This window comes from Chlorocebus sabaeus, chromosome 10 (assembly GCF_047675955.1).
Source record: "Chlorocebus sabaeus isolate Y175 chromosome 10, mChlSab1.0.hap1, whole genome shotgun sequence".
In the NCBI taxonomy this organism is placed as follows: Eukaryota; Metazoa; Chordata; class Mammalia; order Primates; family Cercopithecidae; genus Chlorocebus; species Chlorocebus sabaeus.
This window is the reverse complement of record NC_132913.1, coordinates 102,863,704-102,885,617: the sequence shown is the minus strand read 5'-3', so window position 1 is coordinate 102,885,617 and position 21,914 is coordinate 102,863,704. Positions and strand designations below refer to the sequence as shown.

The following is a 21,914-nucleotide window of genomic DNA, read 5'->3' as shown; positions in this document are numbered from 1 at the left end:
ATAAACGTTTAAAAACTGCTTATGTTTGCTTTTCACATGCTTTTACCTTTAAAACAAAGAAACGAATCTTTCCCAAATTAGTTCCTAGAGTCTTGTTTTTGCTTTACTCTCCCAGTTTTTGATGAGAAAATCAAAGATTTTGTGTGTCCTCTGACCAAAAAAAAAAAATTGCTTATAAAATTTTAATTTATTATAAAGCAGTCTCAAATCTTAAACTGTTAGTTTATGAGCCAGAAAACACTTTGGGGACCTATATTATAAAATAATTTGTCAGCGGCAGTTAACACAAAACCACTAGCCACTTCAAAGTTCTCATTCCTTTGAGACCATTGACATTTTTCTTATAGCAACTCTGTCAGAGAAGCACTCATGAGGGGAAAATGGAAATCATAGGATTAACAAATGTTAAGGCCTGGTGGGAGGTGGGGATCTTCGAATTGTTTCTTTGTTTTTGTTTTGTTTTGTTTTGTTTTTGAGACAGACTCTTGCTCTGTCACCAGGCTGGAGTGTAGTAGCATGATCTCAGCTCACTGCAACCTCTGCCTCCTGGGTTCAAGCAATTCTCCTGCCTCAGCCTCCTGAGTAGCTGGGATTACAGGCGCACACCACCACACCCAGCTAATTTTCGTATTTTTAGTAGACACAGGGTTTCCCCGTGTTGGTCAGGGTGGTCTCGAATTCCCGACCTCAGGTGATCTACCCGCCTTGGCCTCCCAAAGTACTGGGATAACAGGCTTGAGCCACTGTGCTCAGCCAGTTGTTTGCTTTTTATGTGAACCTTGGTTTGACTTCCTGAGTCAGAGATTGGGATCTGAAACCCTTCACAAATCTAGCTCTGTCATAAGTTAGTACTTCATATGGCCTTTTTCTAAGAGCCTGAGATTTCTTTACAATATGAATAATTTACAGAAAATTTGAGAATTTGTCAAGGTCAGAAACCATGGCCTTATTACAGCCTAGGATAAAAATCTGTATCTCTCACTCACTTCATTTTATTCTTTGAGTTGTACCATGTTACTTGTGGAATAGAAAAGTGGGTTTTCCTTTAGAGGGGATTAGTGAACTAGAAAAACTTGTACCTAAGTGAGGCTCACGTGGACTTTCCTTTTCCCCTCAGCTGAAGAGACTTGCTTTGACAAGTACACTGGGAACACTTACCGAGTGGGTGACACTTATGAGCGTCCTAAAGACTCCATGATCTGGGACTGTACCTGCATCGGGGCTGGGCGAGGGAGAATAAGCTGCACCATAGCAAGTAAGGAAGACATTGTGTAAAATGACGCCAAAATACCAAATATGAATTTCTCTGTTACCATCACTGTCACTTTCTGTTATCCATGACGGGATATTCCTAACTTTGGGATTTGGCCCTGGTGACCAGGTACTCTTAAGTGGTCACCCAACTGGTTCCTGTGTTTCTTAAAGACGGGTATGAGCACAGATGGAATCAGTGTTTGATGTGTGTGCATTTATGAGTGTGTGTGTTTGTGTACATAGTAGATCCAAGAGACCTCTTGGGTTCCATTTCAATAAGACATGCTTAGGGGAGTTGCCCATTTTAAATCACCTGGACATCTTCAAGCTAGACAAATCCTGAGACTTTTCTGCCATGACTGGGAAGGTGTTCATGAAGAGTGAACAAGCCATGTGTTGTCTGATCTTCTTGTTTGCCATGCAGAGACCTCTTACACCTCACAGAAACAGTCTGGTTTCTTGGTGACCCAGGAAGCAGATGTCCCTATTCCAAGGGATAATACTAAATTATTAACCCAATCGTGTTTGCTAAGGAACTTTGGGAACCGGGTTGATTCTCATCAACTCCAGTTTAGCTAAGGCACTCTTTCCAGTATGATTCACTGAGTTACCAATAGATTCTATTAACATAGTATTTAAGTTTTTAGATCCATTCTTTAAATATAAGTCATCTTAAAGGCTTCTATTCAAAAGAGTTCCGTGTGAATAGGCCCAGTCAAGTTACCCCATACTTCATGTTAGGCTTTATCCAACTTTACAGGCAAATCACAAGAGGCAAGGGTCCATAGTGTTTAGTCTAGTTCAGCATTTGAATGTGCCATTGGACTTAACACCTTAGAAAACTACCAGGATTTCCACACTTTATATGTATGTGTCTGTTTGCTTTCCCCCAAAATGACATTTCTATCCTAGGGTAAAATACAGGCTCTCCATGCTCCTAAAACCTGGAGTGCTATGCCTGCTGTGGCCTTTTCACTGAATTAGTCTCAGTCTTAGCCTGCTGTATGTGAGTGAAGACCAAGCCTCCCAGCCTTTCTTTTCTGCTTAGGACCCAATTTCCTGTGATCTCTCTGGGAAAGCAGGATTTTTGACCTTTTCCTTGCTATCCAGATTTCTCTGTGGTTTTCCATTGTGTTCTAAACAAGACACTTAATTGAATTGACTCCAAGTGACCAGACCTGTTCATGTTTCCCCTGTCTCTGATGGGAAAGCTGTTGTCTGTGTCTCTACTTTAGCCAACCTAAGTACCTACCATGGGTGGAACATGAGACCAAAAAAAAGAGAAAAATCGGTTCTGCCCTCTCCTAACATTTGTGTTGTATCTTCAACAGACCGCTGCCATGAAGGGGGTCAGTCCTACAAGATTGGTGACACCTGGAGGAGACCACACGAGACTGGTGGTTACATGTTAGAGTGTGTGTGTCTTGGTAATGGAAAAGGAGAATGGACCTGCAAGCCCATAGGTGTGTGAGTCTCAGGGCTGAGCCAGAGCTGGGATGCTTAGTTCTAATGTGGATTTAGACCAGAATCACATCTACGTAGGTCATAGACCTGAATTCCAATGAAAACCAATAAAGAAATGGGAATTTTATTTGAAATAATGAATTATTATATAATCCATAGTCTTCTTACAGGAATCAGATCAAAAAGTACTGACTGCACATAGACGTCTTAACTTTGCTTCAAAAGCATAGAGATTTAGAATGAAGTCATTTCTTTTACCTAATAGCTGATCCCAGATTCTTCTTTGGTCAAGATATAATTTATTTAAAAGAAAAAAAATGACACTTTGGACACATTTCTATATGGAATGTCCTGGACTGAAATATGAAATAGTGTGTGCTTGTCACACTCTGGTCATTTCTTTTCGAATTAAAACTTGTTGAGCTTCTTTGGGTCTCAGTCCTCAGTTGAATTCTGTAAGTATAAGCCTGAAAGTTTCTGGCTATAAATTTTACTCTGTTTATTTATCTTCTAATTTAGAGATTCTTGTCTTGTTTTGTATTGTTTTGTTTTCCAACATTTTAAAATAGCTTTTTTTTTTTTTTTTGTCATTGTATTTAGGCCACTCAAAAATCATAATTGGTCATTTGTCATTGGAATTTTGCATATGTAGTCTCCCACAGACTAGTTATACACATAAATCCTTGCTACTGGAAATGCTGGTGGGAAGTTTGGGGCTCTCTGAAAATATGTAGTCCATGTACTTATTAGGAAAATGGAATTTCTGCCTGCCAACTCAGCTGGAGCTTTCTTTTGCCTTGGCTACTTACTGTGTGCTTAGATGCTGGGTGTGTCATTCTTTCTGAACAGAGTGCCACTTAAAAAAAATGTGGCTGAATTTTTGCTTACACACTACACTTTAAATTACAGGGAGCTTGCACAATTCAAAATAACCATTTTTTTTTTCCTGTTTTTCTTCCAAATTTCCCTACAGCTGAGAAATGTTTTGATCATGCTGCTGGGACTTCCTATGTGGTCGGAGAAACCTGGGAGAAGCCCTACCAAGGCTGGATGATGGTAGATTGTACTTGCCTGGGAGAAGGCAGCGGACGCATCACGTGCACCTCTAGAAGTATGTTTTACATCCTTATGTTAAAGTCCAGGTATAGTTTTCTGGACTCCTAGAGAGACGGGTAATACTATGTCACTTAGAACCTATCCAGTATACCAGCATGCTTTGGTAACTTCTGGATGTCAAGAAAACTTTCATAACCAACTTATTCTGCATCTTCAGAGAAGACTACATAAATAGAAAAACATACCACTTCAATGAGGTTCAATCTCAGCTCACTGCCACTGACAAAGAGTTGAATAAAAGGTTTAGGTTTCCTTCCATGTTTGAAATTTAAATAAAGCACATTCATAGGCTAAATTGATAAAATTAAAAAGAATTTATCCCATAAATTAAATGATCTACTCTGGAGTTAAGGATAGTGTCTCTGACCTAACGCATTTTATTAGTGCTATAAAGAAACTGGGCCCTGGCATCTTTACTGCTCCTTCTAAGATTGTCTTGGGGTCTTAATTGTTGCCTTTGGGTTTCAAGGCTCCTTTTTTGATATTTTATACTAATAACAACTAGAGAGTTTGTTGAAGTAAAACAGCCATTAACTGCTGGTGTTGTAAATAAGTTTAAAATCAAATCCAAATAATTTGAACCTATTTTATTTATCTGGCTGAAAACATTTAACTATCTTAACATAGCCATCATCCAAATTCAAATTCTTTGCTAACAAAAAATAGGTCTCTCATGAAAAATGGTAACAATTTTGACCAAAACTTTCCCAGAAACTTGCTGGTTTATTAGCTATTTTGCATTTAAAATGTTACTGTGATCATCAGACTTCCAGGATCTTTGTGGCAATATTTTAGCTTAAGACAAATTAGATGTCTGACTCAAACCTTATCTATTATTTAGAACTCTTTAAATAGCAAGTTGGGAAAAGTTTCGGAAAGAGAAGTCATTTATTCCAGAAAATTTTATAAGCACTTACTTTGTTCAAGGTATTATAGGGGTGCAGATATGAACTGAACATTAGCTCAGCCTTCGAAGAGCACTTAGGGGGTCAGGGAGATGAGAAAGTCTTACACATATTTATCATCTGCAAAACACAATATTAAAAGTTTCAACAGAACTACTGAAAGTAGCACTATGGAGGTTCAGGGGATGATAATACTTTTAGTGGGGGAGTTGGGGAAAAGCTCTAATCAGTAATTATACCTTCACGCAAACTTCTGTTCTTGTGGGAGATGAATGTGAGTATGTATTTGTTTGAACCTACATCGACTGTTAATTTTTTGTGTCTAACCCAGTAGTTGCAACAATATCTGATTCACAAAGAAATCAGATCCTCTATACTCACATCATGGTACAGAGCAAATCTGGATTATAATTTAAATAATCTATTTACCAGATAAATGAACACATAGACTAATGGTCATTTAGTTACAAATTATCATTTTATGTTGATCCCACTCTTCCATTGGAGGGCTAACACTGAATAATTTGGGGCTATTTTGCTAGTGATTTTTAAATACTGTAGGTGTTGGGGTATAGGGCAGGGGAAAATAACATTTTAGTAAAAGAAATTGTGCATCCTCTAAATTTTTTACATAACAAATGAAGAAAGAGATACTACCATCTTTTTATAGCTTCTTTGTAGCCATTGGTGAAGACCCTTTAAGACCTGCTTGCCTCCCCATTGTTTCAAGTTTTTTTTGTTTGCTTATTTGTTTGTTTGTTTGTTTGTTTGTTTTGAGACAGAGTCTCGCCCTGTCGCCCAGGCTGGAGGGCAGTGGCGTGATCTCGGCTCATTGCAACCTCCACCTCCTGGGTTCAAGCGATTCTCCTGCCTCAGCTTCCCGCATAGTTGGGATTACAGGGGCCCGCCACTATACCCGGCTAATTTTTTTTGTATTTTTAGTAGAGACGGGGGTTTCGCCATGTTGCCCAGGCTGGTCTCGAACTCCTGACTGCAAATGATCCACCCTCCTAAAGTACTAGGATTGCAGGAATGAGCCACGGCACTCAGCCTGTTTATAGTTTTCTAAAGCAAGTTCCCTATTGAAAGGCAGGCCATCCCAGCACTTTGGGAGGCCGAGACAGGCAGATCACGAGGTCAGGAGATTGAGACCATCCTGGCTAACACGGTGAAACGCCGTCTCTTTTAAAAAATACAAAAAACTAGCCGGGCGAGGTGGTGGGCGCCTGTAGTCCCAGCTACTCGGGAGGCTGAAGCAGGAGAATGGCGTAAACCCAGGAGGCGAAGCTTGCAGTGAGCTGAGATCCGGCCACTGCAACCCAGCCTGGGTGACAGAGCAAGACTCCGTCTCAAAAAAAGAAAAAAAGAAAAAAAAAAAAAGAAAGGCAGGCCATAGACAGTGATGACTAGGAAAAGTCCTGGAAAAGCCTGAGAAGGAAAAAGATGAAATATAATGCCAGAGAATGAAGTTAGCCAAAGGAACGGTGTGAAACCAATGAATGAATGAATGAATGAATGAATGAACGAATGAATGAATGAATATGTTATTTGACAGAGAGATGAAACTAGACTAAGCCATTCAGCTCCCTTTCCATTGTAACAAATATAATTTCATCTTTCAGAAGTGTAATACCTTGCAGCACTAGAGCTGAATATGAACCTATTAGCAAAAATAGATTACCAGGCATAGATAGCATTCCTTTTTTAAGTTTGAACTGACCACTTGCCACTCTTGACCATCAGGTCATATGTATTTATGTGCTTCCTTTGTGACACAGATAGATGCAACGATCAGGACACGAGGACGTCCTATAGAATTGGAGACACCTGGAGCAAGAAGGATAATCGAGGAAACCTGCTCCAGTGCATCTGCACAGGCAACGGCCGAGGAGAGTGGAAGTGTGAGAGGCACACCACTGTGCAGACCACATCGAGCGGTGAGGCACAGGACAAGCAGGGGTGGGAAATGGGGAAGCAGGTCAAGAAATATTTCCACAAATCCGTCTTTCCTTTGACATGCCATTTGAGGATAATTTGCAGGGTTTCAGTGAATAACCTAAGATCATTTAACACATTATGGGTTGTTAAAATTTTTTTAATGTCAGGTTTTAACTTTTTGAGAAATAAATGAAAATGATGCAAATAAATCTTAGGGGGAAAAAAAGCCAGATTTATCTCCAAAAGATAAAACTGAGTTTTAAAGAATCCTATCATCATAAAATCTACCATGGATAGATCACACACACACACACGCACACACACGCACGCACACGTATTTTGAATATCCAAAGTTCATTTGAAAGGAAATGAGAGTTATAATTAATTAGATGACTACTTGGTTCTTCCCTAGGAAAGAACAAAAGAAGTACATTTGGGTTTTCTGTTGTTTTTTGTTTGTTTGTTTGTTTGTTTTTGAATGAAATATACTTCCCTGTTCCGACATTGAGCTCTTTTTGTAGTGGAAACCATCCTTCATATGTGGTTTCTATGCTCTGGCAAACTTTGTTACATTTTATAAAGTAATGCACAATCATTTTCTTCATGTATTGGCATTTGAAATTTTAGAAATTCAGAGAGGACCTGGAGATGGCCATGAAAGACATGATATCCAAGCATTCTTTTTAAAAAAACAAGTTTTAATCATTTTTGGCATAAGAACAAGATTTTTACATCATAAATGTTTCATAAAAATCTGAAGAGAGAAATATGGCCAACATGAATGTGCACTCCTCTCATTATTTTTAATACATTTTGATCAACTTTTTACTATATGATGTGCCAGTATCGTTATATAGTGTCTCAGCCATCCTTCAGTTAAAAATATTAATTGTTCTAATTTTTCTTCTTTTGATGAGTTTTTGTCTTGCTTTGGGCACTTACGAAGGTGAACAAGATTAGATTTGATATCTTTGAGTTATTTGATTATCATTAATAAAATTGCTACTGACCAAAAAAAGTTATAAATGTCAATCTACCAAAATAGATTAAAAGAGTAGGTGGGAATTAAATGGGGATAAATACTCAGTAAATGTTAGCTATTTTTATGAATATTGCCAATACTAAAAAGACTCCATTGTTCAAAAAAGTCTGAAAAGCACTGGGTTAAACAAAATGGAACCTGCTCTGCAGAATTTGTATGTTCCTTTACATCATACTCTCCATGGTGGCGTGTAGGGGATGGGCGCCATGTCTCCCTAGTACGTTTGACCTTGGGATTCTTTGCCTGTGAACATCTTTGGGTTCTAGTGTTCAGCAGCACTTAGGGAGGCACTGAATTCAGTGTCCCTTTGGTCTAGCATCAACCCTGATTCTGTTCTGCGGTGGGCCCTGGCCTCCAAGAGAACAGATATCTAAAAGTTGAAAGAAAAGATCGACACATCCTGTTGTATTGTTCTGAAAGGAAAGCTGTCTTAAGAGGATCGATTGGTTTTAGAAAAAGCACAACAGAATCGCAATAATACTGAGGAGAAATAAAATGTGGAAGTTGGAGGTGACCTCCGGAGAATCCAGGACAGCTGCCGAAGGCACCCTCTAATGAGCTCAGTTACACAGAAAAGCGAGGAGATGTTGAAGGTATCTGCTGTATGGAGTGGCAGGATGATATCTGTGATTTAGAAATATAATCCTGGCCAGGTGCGGTGGCTCATGCCTATAATCCCAGCACTTTGGAAGGCCGAGGCGGGTGGATCACCTGAGGTCAGGAGTTCGAGACCAACCTGGCCAACATGGCAAAACCCCATCTCTACTAAAAATACAAAAAAAGGTCAGCCGGGCATGGTGAAATGTGCCTGTAATTCCAGCTACTCAGGAGGCTGAGGCAGGAGAATCGCTTAAACCCAGGAGGCAGAGGTTGCAGTGAGCCAAGATCACGCCACTGCACTCCAGCCTAGGCAACAGAGTGAGACTCCATCTCAAAAATAACCCCACAAAACAAAAAACAAACAAACAGAAATATAATCCCAGTAGCCCCAATTGAGCTGGAGGATGGAGACCACTTGGTAGACACTTGTGGATTATTTCCTAGACTAAATACAAAAGCAACTGCTGAATAAGGGACATTTTTTTTTTTTTCCAGTCCCAGTCCAGTAACGACATGGATTTCAGAGTGATCTCTGTGAGATCCTAAAGATCCTGACTGTAGAAAGTAGTGAATTGTCTTCTCTCACCCAGTTTCATGACCTTCCCTTCTCATGCCGTTAGGATCTGGCCCCTTCACCGATGTTCGTGAAGCTGTTTACCAACCGCAGCCTCACCCCCAGCCTGCCCCCTATGGCCACTGTGTCACAGACAGTGGTGTGGTCTACTCTGTGGGGATGCAGTGGCTGAAGACACAAGGAAATAAGCAAATGCTTTGCATGTGCCTGGGCAATGGAGTCAGCTGCCAAGAGACAGGTATGCATTATCTTTTTGAAGACTAGGACTGATGACTTTATTATTTAGTTTTTGAAGGACAATACATTCATTCAATGTGAAACAATAAAACAAACAAGAGAAGCTTGTAATCTTTACCACCCTGTGATAACAATCAGGGTTGGCATTTGAAACATTTTCTTCCAACCTTTTTAATTTATGTATTTTCTTTCTGGCGATGGGCATCATGGGTAAAGATTGTATTTATTTGTCTGAAGTGTTGTTACAAGAGAGCTGCTTTCTGAATGATCATCAAAATTTTATATTCTAAATCTCAATTTTCAGCAACTTTGTGATGTAAACATCTTCCAATAACCTAATATATGTATTCTGGGCTACAAATGTGGTAGTAACTATGGCAATAAAAATTGGTACACAATTCTCCCCCAGAATAGCCTTATATATTAATTTTTATGGCATAGATATAGCCATAAATATTATCCCAACATCCTTAAGCAGCATCCTTAATTGACCTGTATAAATATAGCTTTACAAATAGAGAAACTGAGGCATGGCAGCAGAAGTGGTCATGAAGGATATCAGCAGAAGAACTCAGGTGTCATTCTATCCACAGTAGACGTGGATTCCTAAGTAATGCATTTAGACTGAAATTAACGATGATCATCTATACTCATACCTTCTTCCTTTGAGGGCACAAGCTCAGTATCTCATTGAAGCCATAAATAAGCAGCTGCTTACTGACACTCCTTTCATTATGATTGTAGCTGTAACCCAGACTTATGGTGGCAACTCAAATGGAGAGCCATGTGTCTTACCATTCACCTACAACGGCAGGACGTTCTACTCCTGCACCACAGAAGGGCGACAGGACGGACATCTTTGGTGCAGCACAACTTCGAATTATGAGCAGGACCAGAAATATTCTTTCTGCACAGACCATACTGGTGAGTGTCCCAAGGGGGAGCCACAGAAGTGAAAAAAAAAACTCACTTGCATGCCCTATTTTTATTTGCCAGCATTCTAGCCATTTATTTTGAGGCTGCCCAAGAAGCATTGCTTTTGTTAAGTTTGGACTCAAGAGATAACGGAGCTCACATAACAGCTGAGGATTCTTCCGTCTTCCCCAGTACTGTTGGGAAATGACACCAAGGGAATAGCCTTCCAGTTCATTTGATTTAACACATTGGGATTATGATGTGATTAAAGATACTTGTATTTTGGAATCAGTAGATGATCCCACAGAGCTGAGGAATACACAGGATGAATATTTTAATGCCTTAGCTTATTTTCCAGTTAAAACAATGTTTTATTCAAAGCTATCATTTAATCTTTTGTGGGGGGTGCTGGGGAAATGACAGTGAAAATGGGATTTAAATCTGTTTTGAAGGTGAAGGTAAACATTATAAGAAGCTTAGAACTATATTATCAGATATTTTTTATTCTGAAATAGACTCTCTGAGAATTAGCTGCAGAAACTTGGTTCTCTCAGACCAGTAATTCTGAGTACATTGGAAAGCTCAGCGGTAATCTTTTCCTTCCTTGTTGTGTATTGTTCCTGGCAGTTTTGGTTCAGACTCGAGGAGGAAATTCCAATGGTGCCTTGTGCCACTTCCCCTTCCTATACAACAACCACAATTACACTGATTGCACTTCTGAGGGCAGAAGGGACAACATGAAGTGGTGTGGGACCACACAGAACTATGATGCCGACCAGAAGTTTGGATTCTGCCCCATGGCTGGTAAGATGAAGCCCTTGTGGGTTGTCTTGTTTGACAACTATTTAGGGAATAGAGACTAAAGACTAGTGTCCAGTTTCATTCATTAAGACAATTTTGAGACAACAGAAAACTTCATGTGAAATGTGTGTGTGTGTGTGTATGTGTGTGATGTTACATCATATACATAAGGATTGGGAAGAATAATTAGATAATTATTTATATAATTTTTAAACCTCATTGACATGATTTAATGTCAAAAGTATAATTACTTATTTCTAAGTCTGGAAATATGAATTTACACAGGTTTGTCTTTGTAAAGAGCACACAACTGAGTAGCTTACAACATTTAATATATATATGATGGCTTTAGTCACAGAGCTACAACATTGACACATGGTTGTGGTTTGATGGCATAAGCTCTAGCACTTATTAAAGAGTGCCAAAGTGACTAAAACTCAGTGTTTTCTAACAGGTAGGGAATCTCGCTTTTTTTTTTTTTTAAGGTTTCCAGTTTGTATAGATGGCGAACAAATGGAAACCAATATCTTTTACTTGTTTTCAGATTTCAAGAACCCCATTGATTCCCCTTGATTTTCCAGTTGTAGAACCAAGAGCTTGTGCACTAGGCACTGTCAAGAGTGACTATGAGACAAAGAAACTGCTTACACTTTTATTTCTTTATTTCAACAAAAGAAAATGTTGAGTTTAGAAGAAAAAACCACTTTTGCTTGAAATTCTACATCCAAACACATAGTTTTTATTTGATCCAGAATAAATTGGAACTGGGAAAAGTTATGAAGCAGTAGTTAAATCCAGGCTTCTAGAACAGCATGAACCCTTTGTGTGAATGTGTAGGTATTATCTTAGTTTAACATCCCCTAACCCTTCCTGTAACTATTTTCTATGACATACTTCATGTTTGGACTACGTTTTCTGCCTCCAGGGCTCAAAAATTCTACCCCTTCACCTGACAGCACTTAGATTTCTTGGATGCACACAAAGCTTCTTCCCCAGTGAGAATTCTTGGGATGACCAAACTGAATGGATCCTATTGCACACATACCTGTTTAGACCTTGTGATCATTTATCAAGTGCCTTTCTCATCCATTTCCAAACAGCCCATGAGGAAATCTGCACAACCAATGAAGGGGTCATGTACCGCATTGGAGATCAGTGGGATAAGCAGCATGACATGGGCCACATGATGAGGTGCACGTGTGTTGGGAACGGTCGTGGGGAATGGACATGCATTGCCTACTCACAGCTTCGAGGTACGTTGGCTGATTCATGAAAACATTTGAGATGGCAAAAAGTACAGAGAGGGAGACATTTTTTTAATGAAAACTTGCACTTTGCCACAAGCAGGGGAAGAAATACTCAATGCCACTTCATTCATTAGTCTATCATGCTTGGTAAGATAAGCCTTTCCGGCAGCCTGCTAAGACAAGCTGGCAGAGCAATGCTAACGTTCTGAAACATTCCTAGGATGTGTAAGTACTTAGGCTGAGCCAAAAAGATGACTTCAAAAGTAAGAATGAAACATTTGATCCATTCAGCTTTAGGCTATGCCACTGGATTCATGTCTAGAAAAGATAGGATAATTTCTGTAAAGAAATGAAGACCTTGTTATTCTAAAATCAGATCCTTGCAGATCTAAATTTCAGGAAACAAATACATAGGGGACTAACTTTCCTTGTTCAGATTAGTTTTTCTCCTTTGCACCCAGCTGTATAATATGAGGAAGTATTGACTTATTGAAAGTGTTTTAGTTTTCCAGTTCTTTGATTTGAAAAGTAATAGTTAGGGAGAACTCTGAGCTATTAATAATCTGTATGGCTAGTGTGTAGATATTGGTCTGAATTTGTTCTCCTTTTGTGGTGTCCAGTGGGTAACACCATCCAGGAGTAATAATTACATGTGGTGTTGCAGAGCTGAAAGAGACCTTAATAACACATACAGACCTCACTCTATAGATCAAGAAGCTGAGACCCAAAAAGGAAAAAGTAATTTTCTCAGGATCTCTCAAAGAGTGAGCAACAGAGTTGGCCTAATTTATTTTAGCAATATGAATACTGTTGACATTTTATTTCCCAAATATATATATCTCCACCCCTTCTCCCTATTCCATAGACCAGACCACTACATCATGCTGGGTGTTAGATAAATATGTTTAATCTTCTTCTTATTTATCCTAACAAGCAGATATTTAAAGGAAATTACCAACTAAGCAAGAAATTTTCAGAAAGTAAGATGTATATTTGTTCAAATATTGGCTTTTCACAGGAAAGTGTATTTTACTACTTTTTTTTTTTGAGACGGAGTCTCGCTCTGTCGCCCAGGCTGGAATGCAGTGGCATGATCTTACTCCCAGCTCCGTCTCCCAGGTTCATGCCATTCTCTGTAGTAGCTGGGACTATGGGCGCCCGCCACCACACCCAGCTAGTATTTTTTGTAGAGAAGGGTTTCACTGTGTTAGCCAGGATGATCTCCATCTCCTGACCTCATGATCCGCCCACCTCGGCCTCCCAAAGTGCTGGGATTACAGGCGTGAGCCACCGTGCCCAGCCATATCCTTTACTTGAGCATGCTGTAACCTCTGCAACAGTTACAGATTTTGGAGAGAAAAAAAATTTTTTTGGCAAAAATTGTATTAAAAAGGTTATTCTATGCTTGTAGAAAAGTTATTTTAGTGGAAGGTGTTGATAATTAAGCAGAAGTAGCTGTGTGCTTTGAGAAGCATACCTTTTTTCTTTCATCAATGGAACTTTAAAAAGTTTCTCACTCACCCACTTATTTCCTCAACAGATCAGTGCATTGTTGATGACATCACTTACAATGTGAATGACACATTCCACAAGCGTCATGAAGAGGGACACATGCTGAACTGTACATGCTTCGGTCAGGGTCGGGGCAGATGGAAGTGTGATCCCGTCGGTGAGTAGCCCCATTTCCCTAGATGAGTTTGCACAGGGAGAATGGTGAGCAAGTTTCAGATGAGAAAAGCTATGTGAAATCACGTGACTGAAGTTGGCTCCAGACTTTAATCAGTTGCTTGCAAAGAGCTTTGTAAAGTCTTCTCTCTAATACTGAACCAAAATATCTTGATATTGGTAGTCATCTGGTTTTTGCTGAATTTGATGACAAATTTAGGCTTATTTTAATTGAATGGAATTTATTCTTTGGTTTAGAATCATAAAGATAATTCATGCTATGAAAAGTATTGTTTCCTTTTTTTTTTTTTTTTTTTTTCTTTTTTTGAGAGAGAGAGTTTCGCTCTTGTTGCCCAGGCTGGAGTGTAATGGCAGTCTCGGCTCACTGCAACCTCCGCTTCCTGGATTCAAGCAATTCTCCTGCCTCAGCCTCCCGAGTAGCTGGGATTACAGGCATGCGCCACCAGGCCCAGCTAATTTTGTATTTTTAGTAGAGACGGGGTTTCTCCATGTTGGTCAGGCTGCTCTCAAACTCTCTTCCTTACCAGCTGTGCAACAGCGTGAGCAAAGGGTTGTACCAGTAAATATCGCCCACCAAAATACTCTAGGATTTTTTTGGCTGCCCTTCAAAATAGAACTAAGCAAATAGTGAAGGTTGAGCCTTAAAAGAGCTGTGTTACCAGCACGACAAAGTTTAAGGTAATCCATTACTATTTTTTTTACCAAAAGAGACTGGTTGCTAACTAAGAAAACAAACTGATATTATCAGTTCGTTTAGCGTGAGATTGCGAGAACTGAGAGAGAAGACTGAGAGGTTTTCTTAGAAGCTGCTCAGCAAGTACTCATAGTTAAAGTCTAGCTCTGTCATTTAAATGTCAAATTAGTTTCTTTAAATTTTGAAGAAGGAAAATGAAATTATTGCAGATTTTTTTCTTGCTATTCAAATGTTAAGCCAGTTACATTAATATGGGTAAAATAATATCTAATATTTAATATTAATATGTAGATTATCAATATACACTGAAATCCAAATCTTTACATTTTTATCTAGAAATATTACCCTTTAGAAAACTATTCCTCCTAATAGGTACTTTTTTAAAATTATGATTACAAATTGTCCTGTAAGGTAAAGAATGTGAACAAAATACTTTTTTAACTGCATATATGTGTAAGGACAGTTGCAAATTTCTATTCAAACTAAATGTATGCTCTAGCACCCTGAAATTAAATTCATAGTTTTAAGTCTTCAAAGCTGTTTATCTTTTCCTTGCGTGTATTTTAGACCAATGCCAGGATTCAGAGACTGGGACATTTTATCAAATTGGAGATTCATGGGAGAAGTATGTGCATGGTGTCAGATACCAGTGCTACTGCTATGGCCGTGGCATTGGGGAGTGGCATTGCCAACCTTTACAGACCTATCCAAGTAAGTAGCTCTATTACTGCAAGTTGAGAACTGCCAACTGGGTTATAACAACAGGGCAGTGATTATTAATACTCTCATGCCTAAGTTGGGGGTCTCCCCTCTTTCCCACCCTTTTCTCCTATTATTATCTAATAATTGAATTTTTTATTAAAATAACTTTTCTCTCTTCCTCTGTCAAGTAAAAGGTAGAGAAGGCTATGAAGATGTGCCTGTCTATAATTTTACTTCTTAACACTGTAAAATATGCCATTAGGTTAAGACACTCTGGCTGATTTCATCTTATATCCATACATGGAAATAAAAACCACCAAGTGAGTTATGCTGGGAGTAAAGGTTTGGGGTTTTATATTATGATTCTTAACAGAGAAGCTGTGTAGAGAGATGGCATGAAATGCAACCTAGGGTACGTGTTCATTCAACATGTCATCTAAGCTCCCTTTGTATCAAACTTCTCATTTATTTGATCAATTGCAGCCAGGAACACAGTATGTTGGGCCAAGGGTTGAGTAACTTGGTCAACTCTCTGCCCACACAGTTCAAACACCCTCAAATGTTTATTGCTGAGTTTTTCCAGGTCACAGAGACATCATGCCTAGCTGTAGGTGTAATTAATTCATTTGGGGGAAAAACTGCATTTAAATATTCACTGAGTGATTACAGTAAAACATGTTACTAAAACATGAAAGGCTAATTAAAAGACATCAGTTATTTGAGCAATTGCTGAGGTACAAAATCTCCAAAGTCTTCACTAATGTTTGACTTAAAATATGGCCTACATTCAGAAATAAAAAAGAGTTTCAGGGTGTCAGAATCTGCATGCGACAGAAATTAAGATTAAATTAACTCTGCAATAAGAGATTCACTGTGACAGAGAACAAGCTATGGGAACAACTTGGCCAAAGGTAGTGTTAGCCAAGCCTCACTCCTCCATTTCCTCATCTGTAATATGGGGAGATTGTAGCTGATTACCTTTAAAGTTCCATCCTAAGTACTAAACACCCAGATGCACCTTTTCTGGGAACTTGGAAGATTCTGCTTTTCCCAACCCTCGGACACTGTCAGTGCTGGGGAAGGTGACTTTGCTTTTGAAGGCTTATAGCACAGATTGATCAACCTCCTAAGTTGTATTTCTTGGAGGATTTGGGTGTAGGAATCACTTAATGTTTTGTAACTTAATATATGCTTGCTGGAAGCATTTAGGTGGACATGTTAGAGATAAAATCCGTAAAGGAAGGAATCTTTGAGTTATTGGAGTTTTACATGTTGACCTTACTCCTACTCTTTAAAAAGGAGAACAGCAAGAGCCCACTGAGCACAGAGGCGGTTTTGGAGGGAAGAGATTGGCATTTGACCTCAGATACGCTCTTTGGTGCTTATCTGTATCTCTGGTTTGCTCAGTGGCCTAGCATGTAGGGCTTTAAGAGTGTGGTGAGAATAAAGGAACAACAGATTACCAACAGATTGTCTCTGAGTTCTGCCCTGTTTGTTCCTCCTACAGAGAACTTGGTAGAGTTGTTCAAACTAGCAAAAGATAAGAGACATTTGGTTTGTCAATAAGCAACTAGAAAAGCACAGATCTCAGCAAAATAAATAGAGAAAAAAAGGACTGAGTCGAAATATCATAAATGTTTAACTTTTCCAAGGACACTACTATTGGAAATTACTCAGTTAGACTTTATTTTAAACTAATTTTAAAAGTGTAGACATTATACTATCTCCTTTTTTTGGTATCATCTCAACCATTTTATTGTTAGTTTATTCATATTGAATAAGAGAGGGAGTAAAGATTTCACAATGGCAATAGCTAGTCTATGCCAATTAAGTTAATTTAAAAAGTTATGCCAACTACCAGTAGCAAAAGGATTGTCAAAAATTTAAATCTAATAATGTAAAAGATGTCATAATTTTTAACTTTTCTGTCTTCAAAGGTACGTAATATAAGCTAGAGTAATTATATGTAGTATAAGCTAGTATAGAGGAATTTAATTGATCTAAGAAATAACTGTCACAGTCTCTTTACTTCCTGAACAAAAACATGCTAAATTCCATTGCTGTTCAGTCCATTTCCTTTAAAGGTGGGCTATGGCACAAGGCTAAATTTTAAAACTCAGAATTTCAGACCAGTGCTTGAAATCTTACGAAAGCAAAAGGGACTCGTAGTTTTGTTCCACTTTGGTTGGGGTAAAAACCATTGCAGTACCCTTTTTCCTTCCTTTCCCTGCCCGTTTTTATCCTCCTCCTTGTGTCCTTGTGGATGTAGAAATATGATTAGGCTTAGAGGTGAACAGTAAAGGTCATTTATGTTGCTTTTTTAAAACTTAGTAGACATTTAACCATTATAAGCTTTCCCCCCCTCAAAATCGTGATTGACAAAACTAAATAAACTGTGTATCAGATGTCTCTTTATAGAGGAAATTGTAGACGGATTTCTTTAAAGGATCAATATTTAAATAACCCTATGCCAATTATCATAAATAATTAAGGACATGATATTCCTAGCTTTCCTGATCTACATGGAAGTACGTTAAATAGTCACATCTCCAAAATTTTTCTTGAATAGTTGTCTTTAAAAATGTGTTTCCCTTTGTAAGGATCTTCATAAACAGAAGGGGCAATTCAAACAGGGACATGGAATTGACTTAGGCCAATTGATTAAAACAAACATCCTATGTGTTCTGTGAAATGCATACAACTTTAAAATAAAAAACTGATAATTTTATGCATTCTGGTATTTTGGTATTCATGTGGCTTGGAAATATGTGCATTAAATGGAATTATGATTCAAAGTATTTGTTAATCTTCAACCAAGCTGGAATTGTTACTGGTGTGGAAGTGAGCATATTGTTCTAGAATTTCTGAATCTATATGGATATCCAAGTTATATGTTTTTTCTGCTACAGAAAGCTTTGTTTTCAAAGAGAATTTAACAGCTTAGATAATAAAGCTTGAAAATCAATGTAGTTTTTCCTAGAGGCTTTCAGAAAACTTAAATCTGTTAATAATCTGGTGAAGTGCTTTATTACACATGCAAAATTTTGCTCTGTTTGACAGAGTGTCAGTTAAAAATTCTTGAAAAGGTTATTATAAGACATGATTTTTATTCCTAGTAATTTAAACATTGACTGACATCATAAAGATAGTGTTTTAAGAAAAGGTAGTTTTCTGTTCTGCAAGCATAAATTTTCTAGCTATTTCATTATTATCTTAAATGGAGTTAACACTATTTAGAAATTGATGCTACTTCCCTTATTTTCCTTTTTTTTTGGACAAAAGAACCAAAACCATACTTTAAATTTTGTTGATAGCAGTGATATACATCAAGATGTAGAAATACGGAATTTAGTATATACTTCATAAAGTCATTTCTGTTGATAACTGATTTTGGAAAAAAATAAGTTTAATCACTTAATAATTTTATGGATCAATGGTGTGATTTGGGAATACACTTCTTGAATAAAAATAAAACGAGATGTTTTTTCCAAACTGATAGATTGCTTAGACTGATGAGAAATAAAACTAGGTCTTTAATTATTACCTTTGCCTATTTGTCTAAGATTCTACCCCCATTTAGAAATGTGTTTGTTTTACATCATCTCATATGGCCTTTGGAATGTTGTTTCCTTCTTAGGTAGTAGATTCATTCTTGATGAAAACCTTCCAAAATTAGAATTTGCTTTAAAAGAGGCTCAATACAATAAGTAAATGAAGTTTGCATTCTGTATTACATTATTTTTATAGGATCGTTTCACAATTTTCTCACAATTCTTACTTTGATAATAGAGAAAATAAAAGCAAGCCAAGAGACATTTTTTAAAAAATGTATTTTATTTGCTATAAACAACTACGATTTGCATTTCTCATATGAAGAACAGTAATTATCAGCTAAAAATGGATTTGCTGCATTGATTTTCAACGTAAATATTTAAAAGATTAACTAATCCCAAATAATTTTACTATACTCACATTTAACGGCAAGCAAAGCTGTTTGTAATGATGACTGTCCATGTACACAGTTTGAAGTTGGAGTGAATATCTAAGATAATTAAATGTTACATTTTCATTTCCAGGCTCAAGTGGTCCTGTCGAAGTATTTATCACTGAGACTCCGAGTCAGCCCAACTCTCACCCCATCCAGTGGAATGCACCACAGCCGTCTCACATTTCCAAGTACATTCTCAGGTGGAGGCCTGTGAGTATCCCACCCAGAAACCTTGGATACTGAGTCTCCTGACCTTTTCAAATTCTGATGGTTTCCTTTTTTCCCAGCTTTTGAGCCAATAAGTCTGATTAACTATTCCTATAGCCTTTATTATATGCGCTTAGTGAACAAACAATATGTGCTCAATTAAATTGACTTGTAGACCGAGGGGATTTTGGTTTTGGTTTTGGGTTTTTTTGTTTTTGTTTTTTTTTTGCAGTGCGGCGGGGGTGGTTGGTATTTGGAAGAATTTAGCTCTTTATGTTAGAGAAATCTTTTTTTGTAAGGACTTAGAACTGATAATGCTTAAAATTGTTCTTGGCCAATGTGGGAAGAGAATCTAAGGTTTTTATATGTCTTGCAACCTCATCAAAGGAAAATTACTTGGTGTCATTTTCATAATTTGAAAAAAAAAATAGCCAAATTAATATATTTCTTTTTTGATTCACTTTTAAAGTGATCATTTTTAAAATTTTACTTTTGATCTACTGAATTTATTTAGATAGAAGGAAAAGAGATGATGGGAGGGAAGTTTAGATAAAGGATGACAGTTGGTTTATTTAAACAGTAGCCCTGTGATTTCCTAATGAGAAGTGACTAGAAATTGAAGAAACCAAATAAGGAGGATATTGGTCTATTTAGTTTTAGTTTCTCTTACTCTCTAAACCCTGCCCTGTTTAACTCCAAAGTTCATAGCTCATACTTTGAGAAACACTGTTTTAAACATAGAAGAAAAAAATGTCCATTTTAAATCATAGCTATTGAATTCCACAATTAAAAACAAACAAACAAAATTTGACCAACCCAGGCAGTTAAATTTAAACTCTTCGGGAAAAATTTAAACTGTTAAAATTATTCTTTTTCTAAATTCCTAAAGCAGAGGGACAGAATTTTTCAGATTTAAAAGGGCCTCCTAGGTGCCCAGAAAAATTAGCAGAAAGAACCACATCTAGACACATCTTTGATGTGTCAGAGTTCCAAGGATAAAAAGAAACTTTTAAAGTCTTCTATACTCAGCCGGGTTATCAATCAAATATGAGGGCAAAATAATATTTTCAGACAGATTTTTGGTAGTTTATTTTCCATACATCCTTTTCCTTAAGAGTATTTGTAGATACACTCCAGAAAAACAAGAGTGAATAAGAAGGAAGTTGTGGGGTCCAGCAAACAGTGCTTCCAAATCAGACCCCTGATAGTGGTGGAAAACTTTGCAATGTAATAACTGCATAGCTGGCTTAGAGGGCAACCAATACAGATGGAACAGAAAGATGAGGATGGGATTGAGGGATCAGGGACTGAGGTCTCCAAGAATAAAGAGAGACTTCATGGAAAAAGCAGGCTTGGGGATAATTAATCACAGGGGCAAATAATGCAGTTAAAATAATAACATGACAATCAGGTGGAGGAATGTATAATAAACCCAAATGTGGCTGGGTGCAGTGGCTCACACCTGTAATCCTAGCAGTTTGGGAGACCAAGGAAGGCAGATTACCTGAGGTCAGGAGTTTGAGACCAGCTTGGCCAACATGGCGAAATGCCATCTCTACTAAAAATAGAAAAATTAGCCAGGCATGTGGGCACATGCCTGTAGTCCCAGCTCCTTAGGAGCTGAGGCAGGAGAATCGCATGAACCCAGGAGGCAAAGGTTGCAGGGAGTTGAGCCAAGATCACGCCATTGCACTCTAGCCTGGGCAACAGAGCGAGAGAGTCTTTCTCAAAAAAACCCCAAATGTGGCCAGGCGCGGTGGCTCACGCCTGTAATCCCAGCACTTTGGGAGGCCGAGGCGGGCAGATCACGAGGTCAGGAGATCGAGACCATCCTGGCTAACATGGTGAAACCCCGTCTCTACTAACAATACAAAAAATTAGCCGGGCGCGGTGGCGGGCGCCTGTAGTCCCAGCTACTCTGGAGGCTGAGCCAGGAGAATGGCATGAACCCGGGAGGCGGAGGTTGCAGTGAGCCGAGATCGCGCCACTGCACTCCAGCTTGGGCGACAGAGCAAGACTCTGCCTCAAAAAAAAAAAAAAAAAAAAAAAAAACCCGAATGTATTATAAGGCAATAATTCCCATATAAAGCAAACTAAAATGCAGCAATATTAAAGTATAAAAACAAAGAGAGGAAAAATTCCATTGAACCTTGATTCTGGAAACTTTGATCCACCCAGCAGTCATGATGTTAGACTCATTAAAAAGAATATATTTCTAATGCTTGATACGATCGGTCTATAGATGCATCATGGAAACTTGGTTGCACAAAAACAAAATAAAAAGTAAACATTTACATGAAAAAATGGTGGATATGGAAGGTGGAGAAGAGAGGAGGTGATAGCTTTATCTTTCAAAATAGAGAATCAAGAGAGATGGTACCAAAAGCTGATGAAGTCAAAAAAAAAAAAAAAAAAGATACTTAATACTTTATATTACAAATATAAACACAAGAAGAACAAATATAATGATACAAATGTCAGACCCTGGTAATGTCCACGATTCTGGAAGGAAAAGGGTGGTATTATTGAGCTAAATCCTCAACT

The 21,914-nt window shown here is 38.1% G+C and overlaps 1 protein-coding gene across 20 annotated transcripts in view; it reads left to right on the top strand.

Annotated features, from left to right (window-relative positions):
* Positions 1-21,914, top strand: part of FN1 (fibronectin 1) — a 75,374-nt gene that overhangs the window by 1,505 nt on the left and 51,955 nt on the right. For all 20 annotated transcript variants that reach the window (XM_007966188.3, XM_007966186.3, XM_038001568.2 and 17 more), the window contains exons 3-13: positions 1,118-1,255; positions 2,586-2,717; positions 3,692-3,829; positions 6,518-6,676; positions 8,940-9,131; positions 9,875-10,054; positions 10,673-10,849; positions 11,947-12,099; positions 13,634-13,762; positions 15,041-15,184; positions 19,252-19,373. In XM_007966188.3, the coding sequence (XP_007964379.1) occupies positions 1,118-1,255; positions 2,586-2,717; positions 3,692-3,829; positions 6,518-6,676; positions 8,940-9,131; positions 9,875-10,054; positions 10,673-10,849; positions 11,947-12,099; positions 13,634-13,762; positions 15,041-15,184; positions 19,252-19,373 (1,664 nt within the window). The remainder of the gene's footprint in view (positions 1-1,117; positions 1,256-2,585; positions 2,718-3,691; positions 3,830-6,517; positions 6,677-8,939; positions 9,132-9,874; positions 10,055-10,672; positions 10,850-11,946; positions 12,100-13,633; positions 13,763-15,040; positions 15,185-19,251; positions 19,374-21,914) is intronic.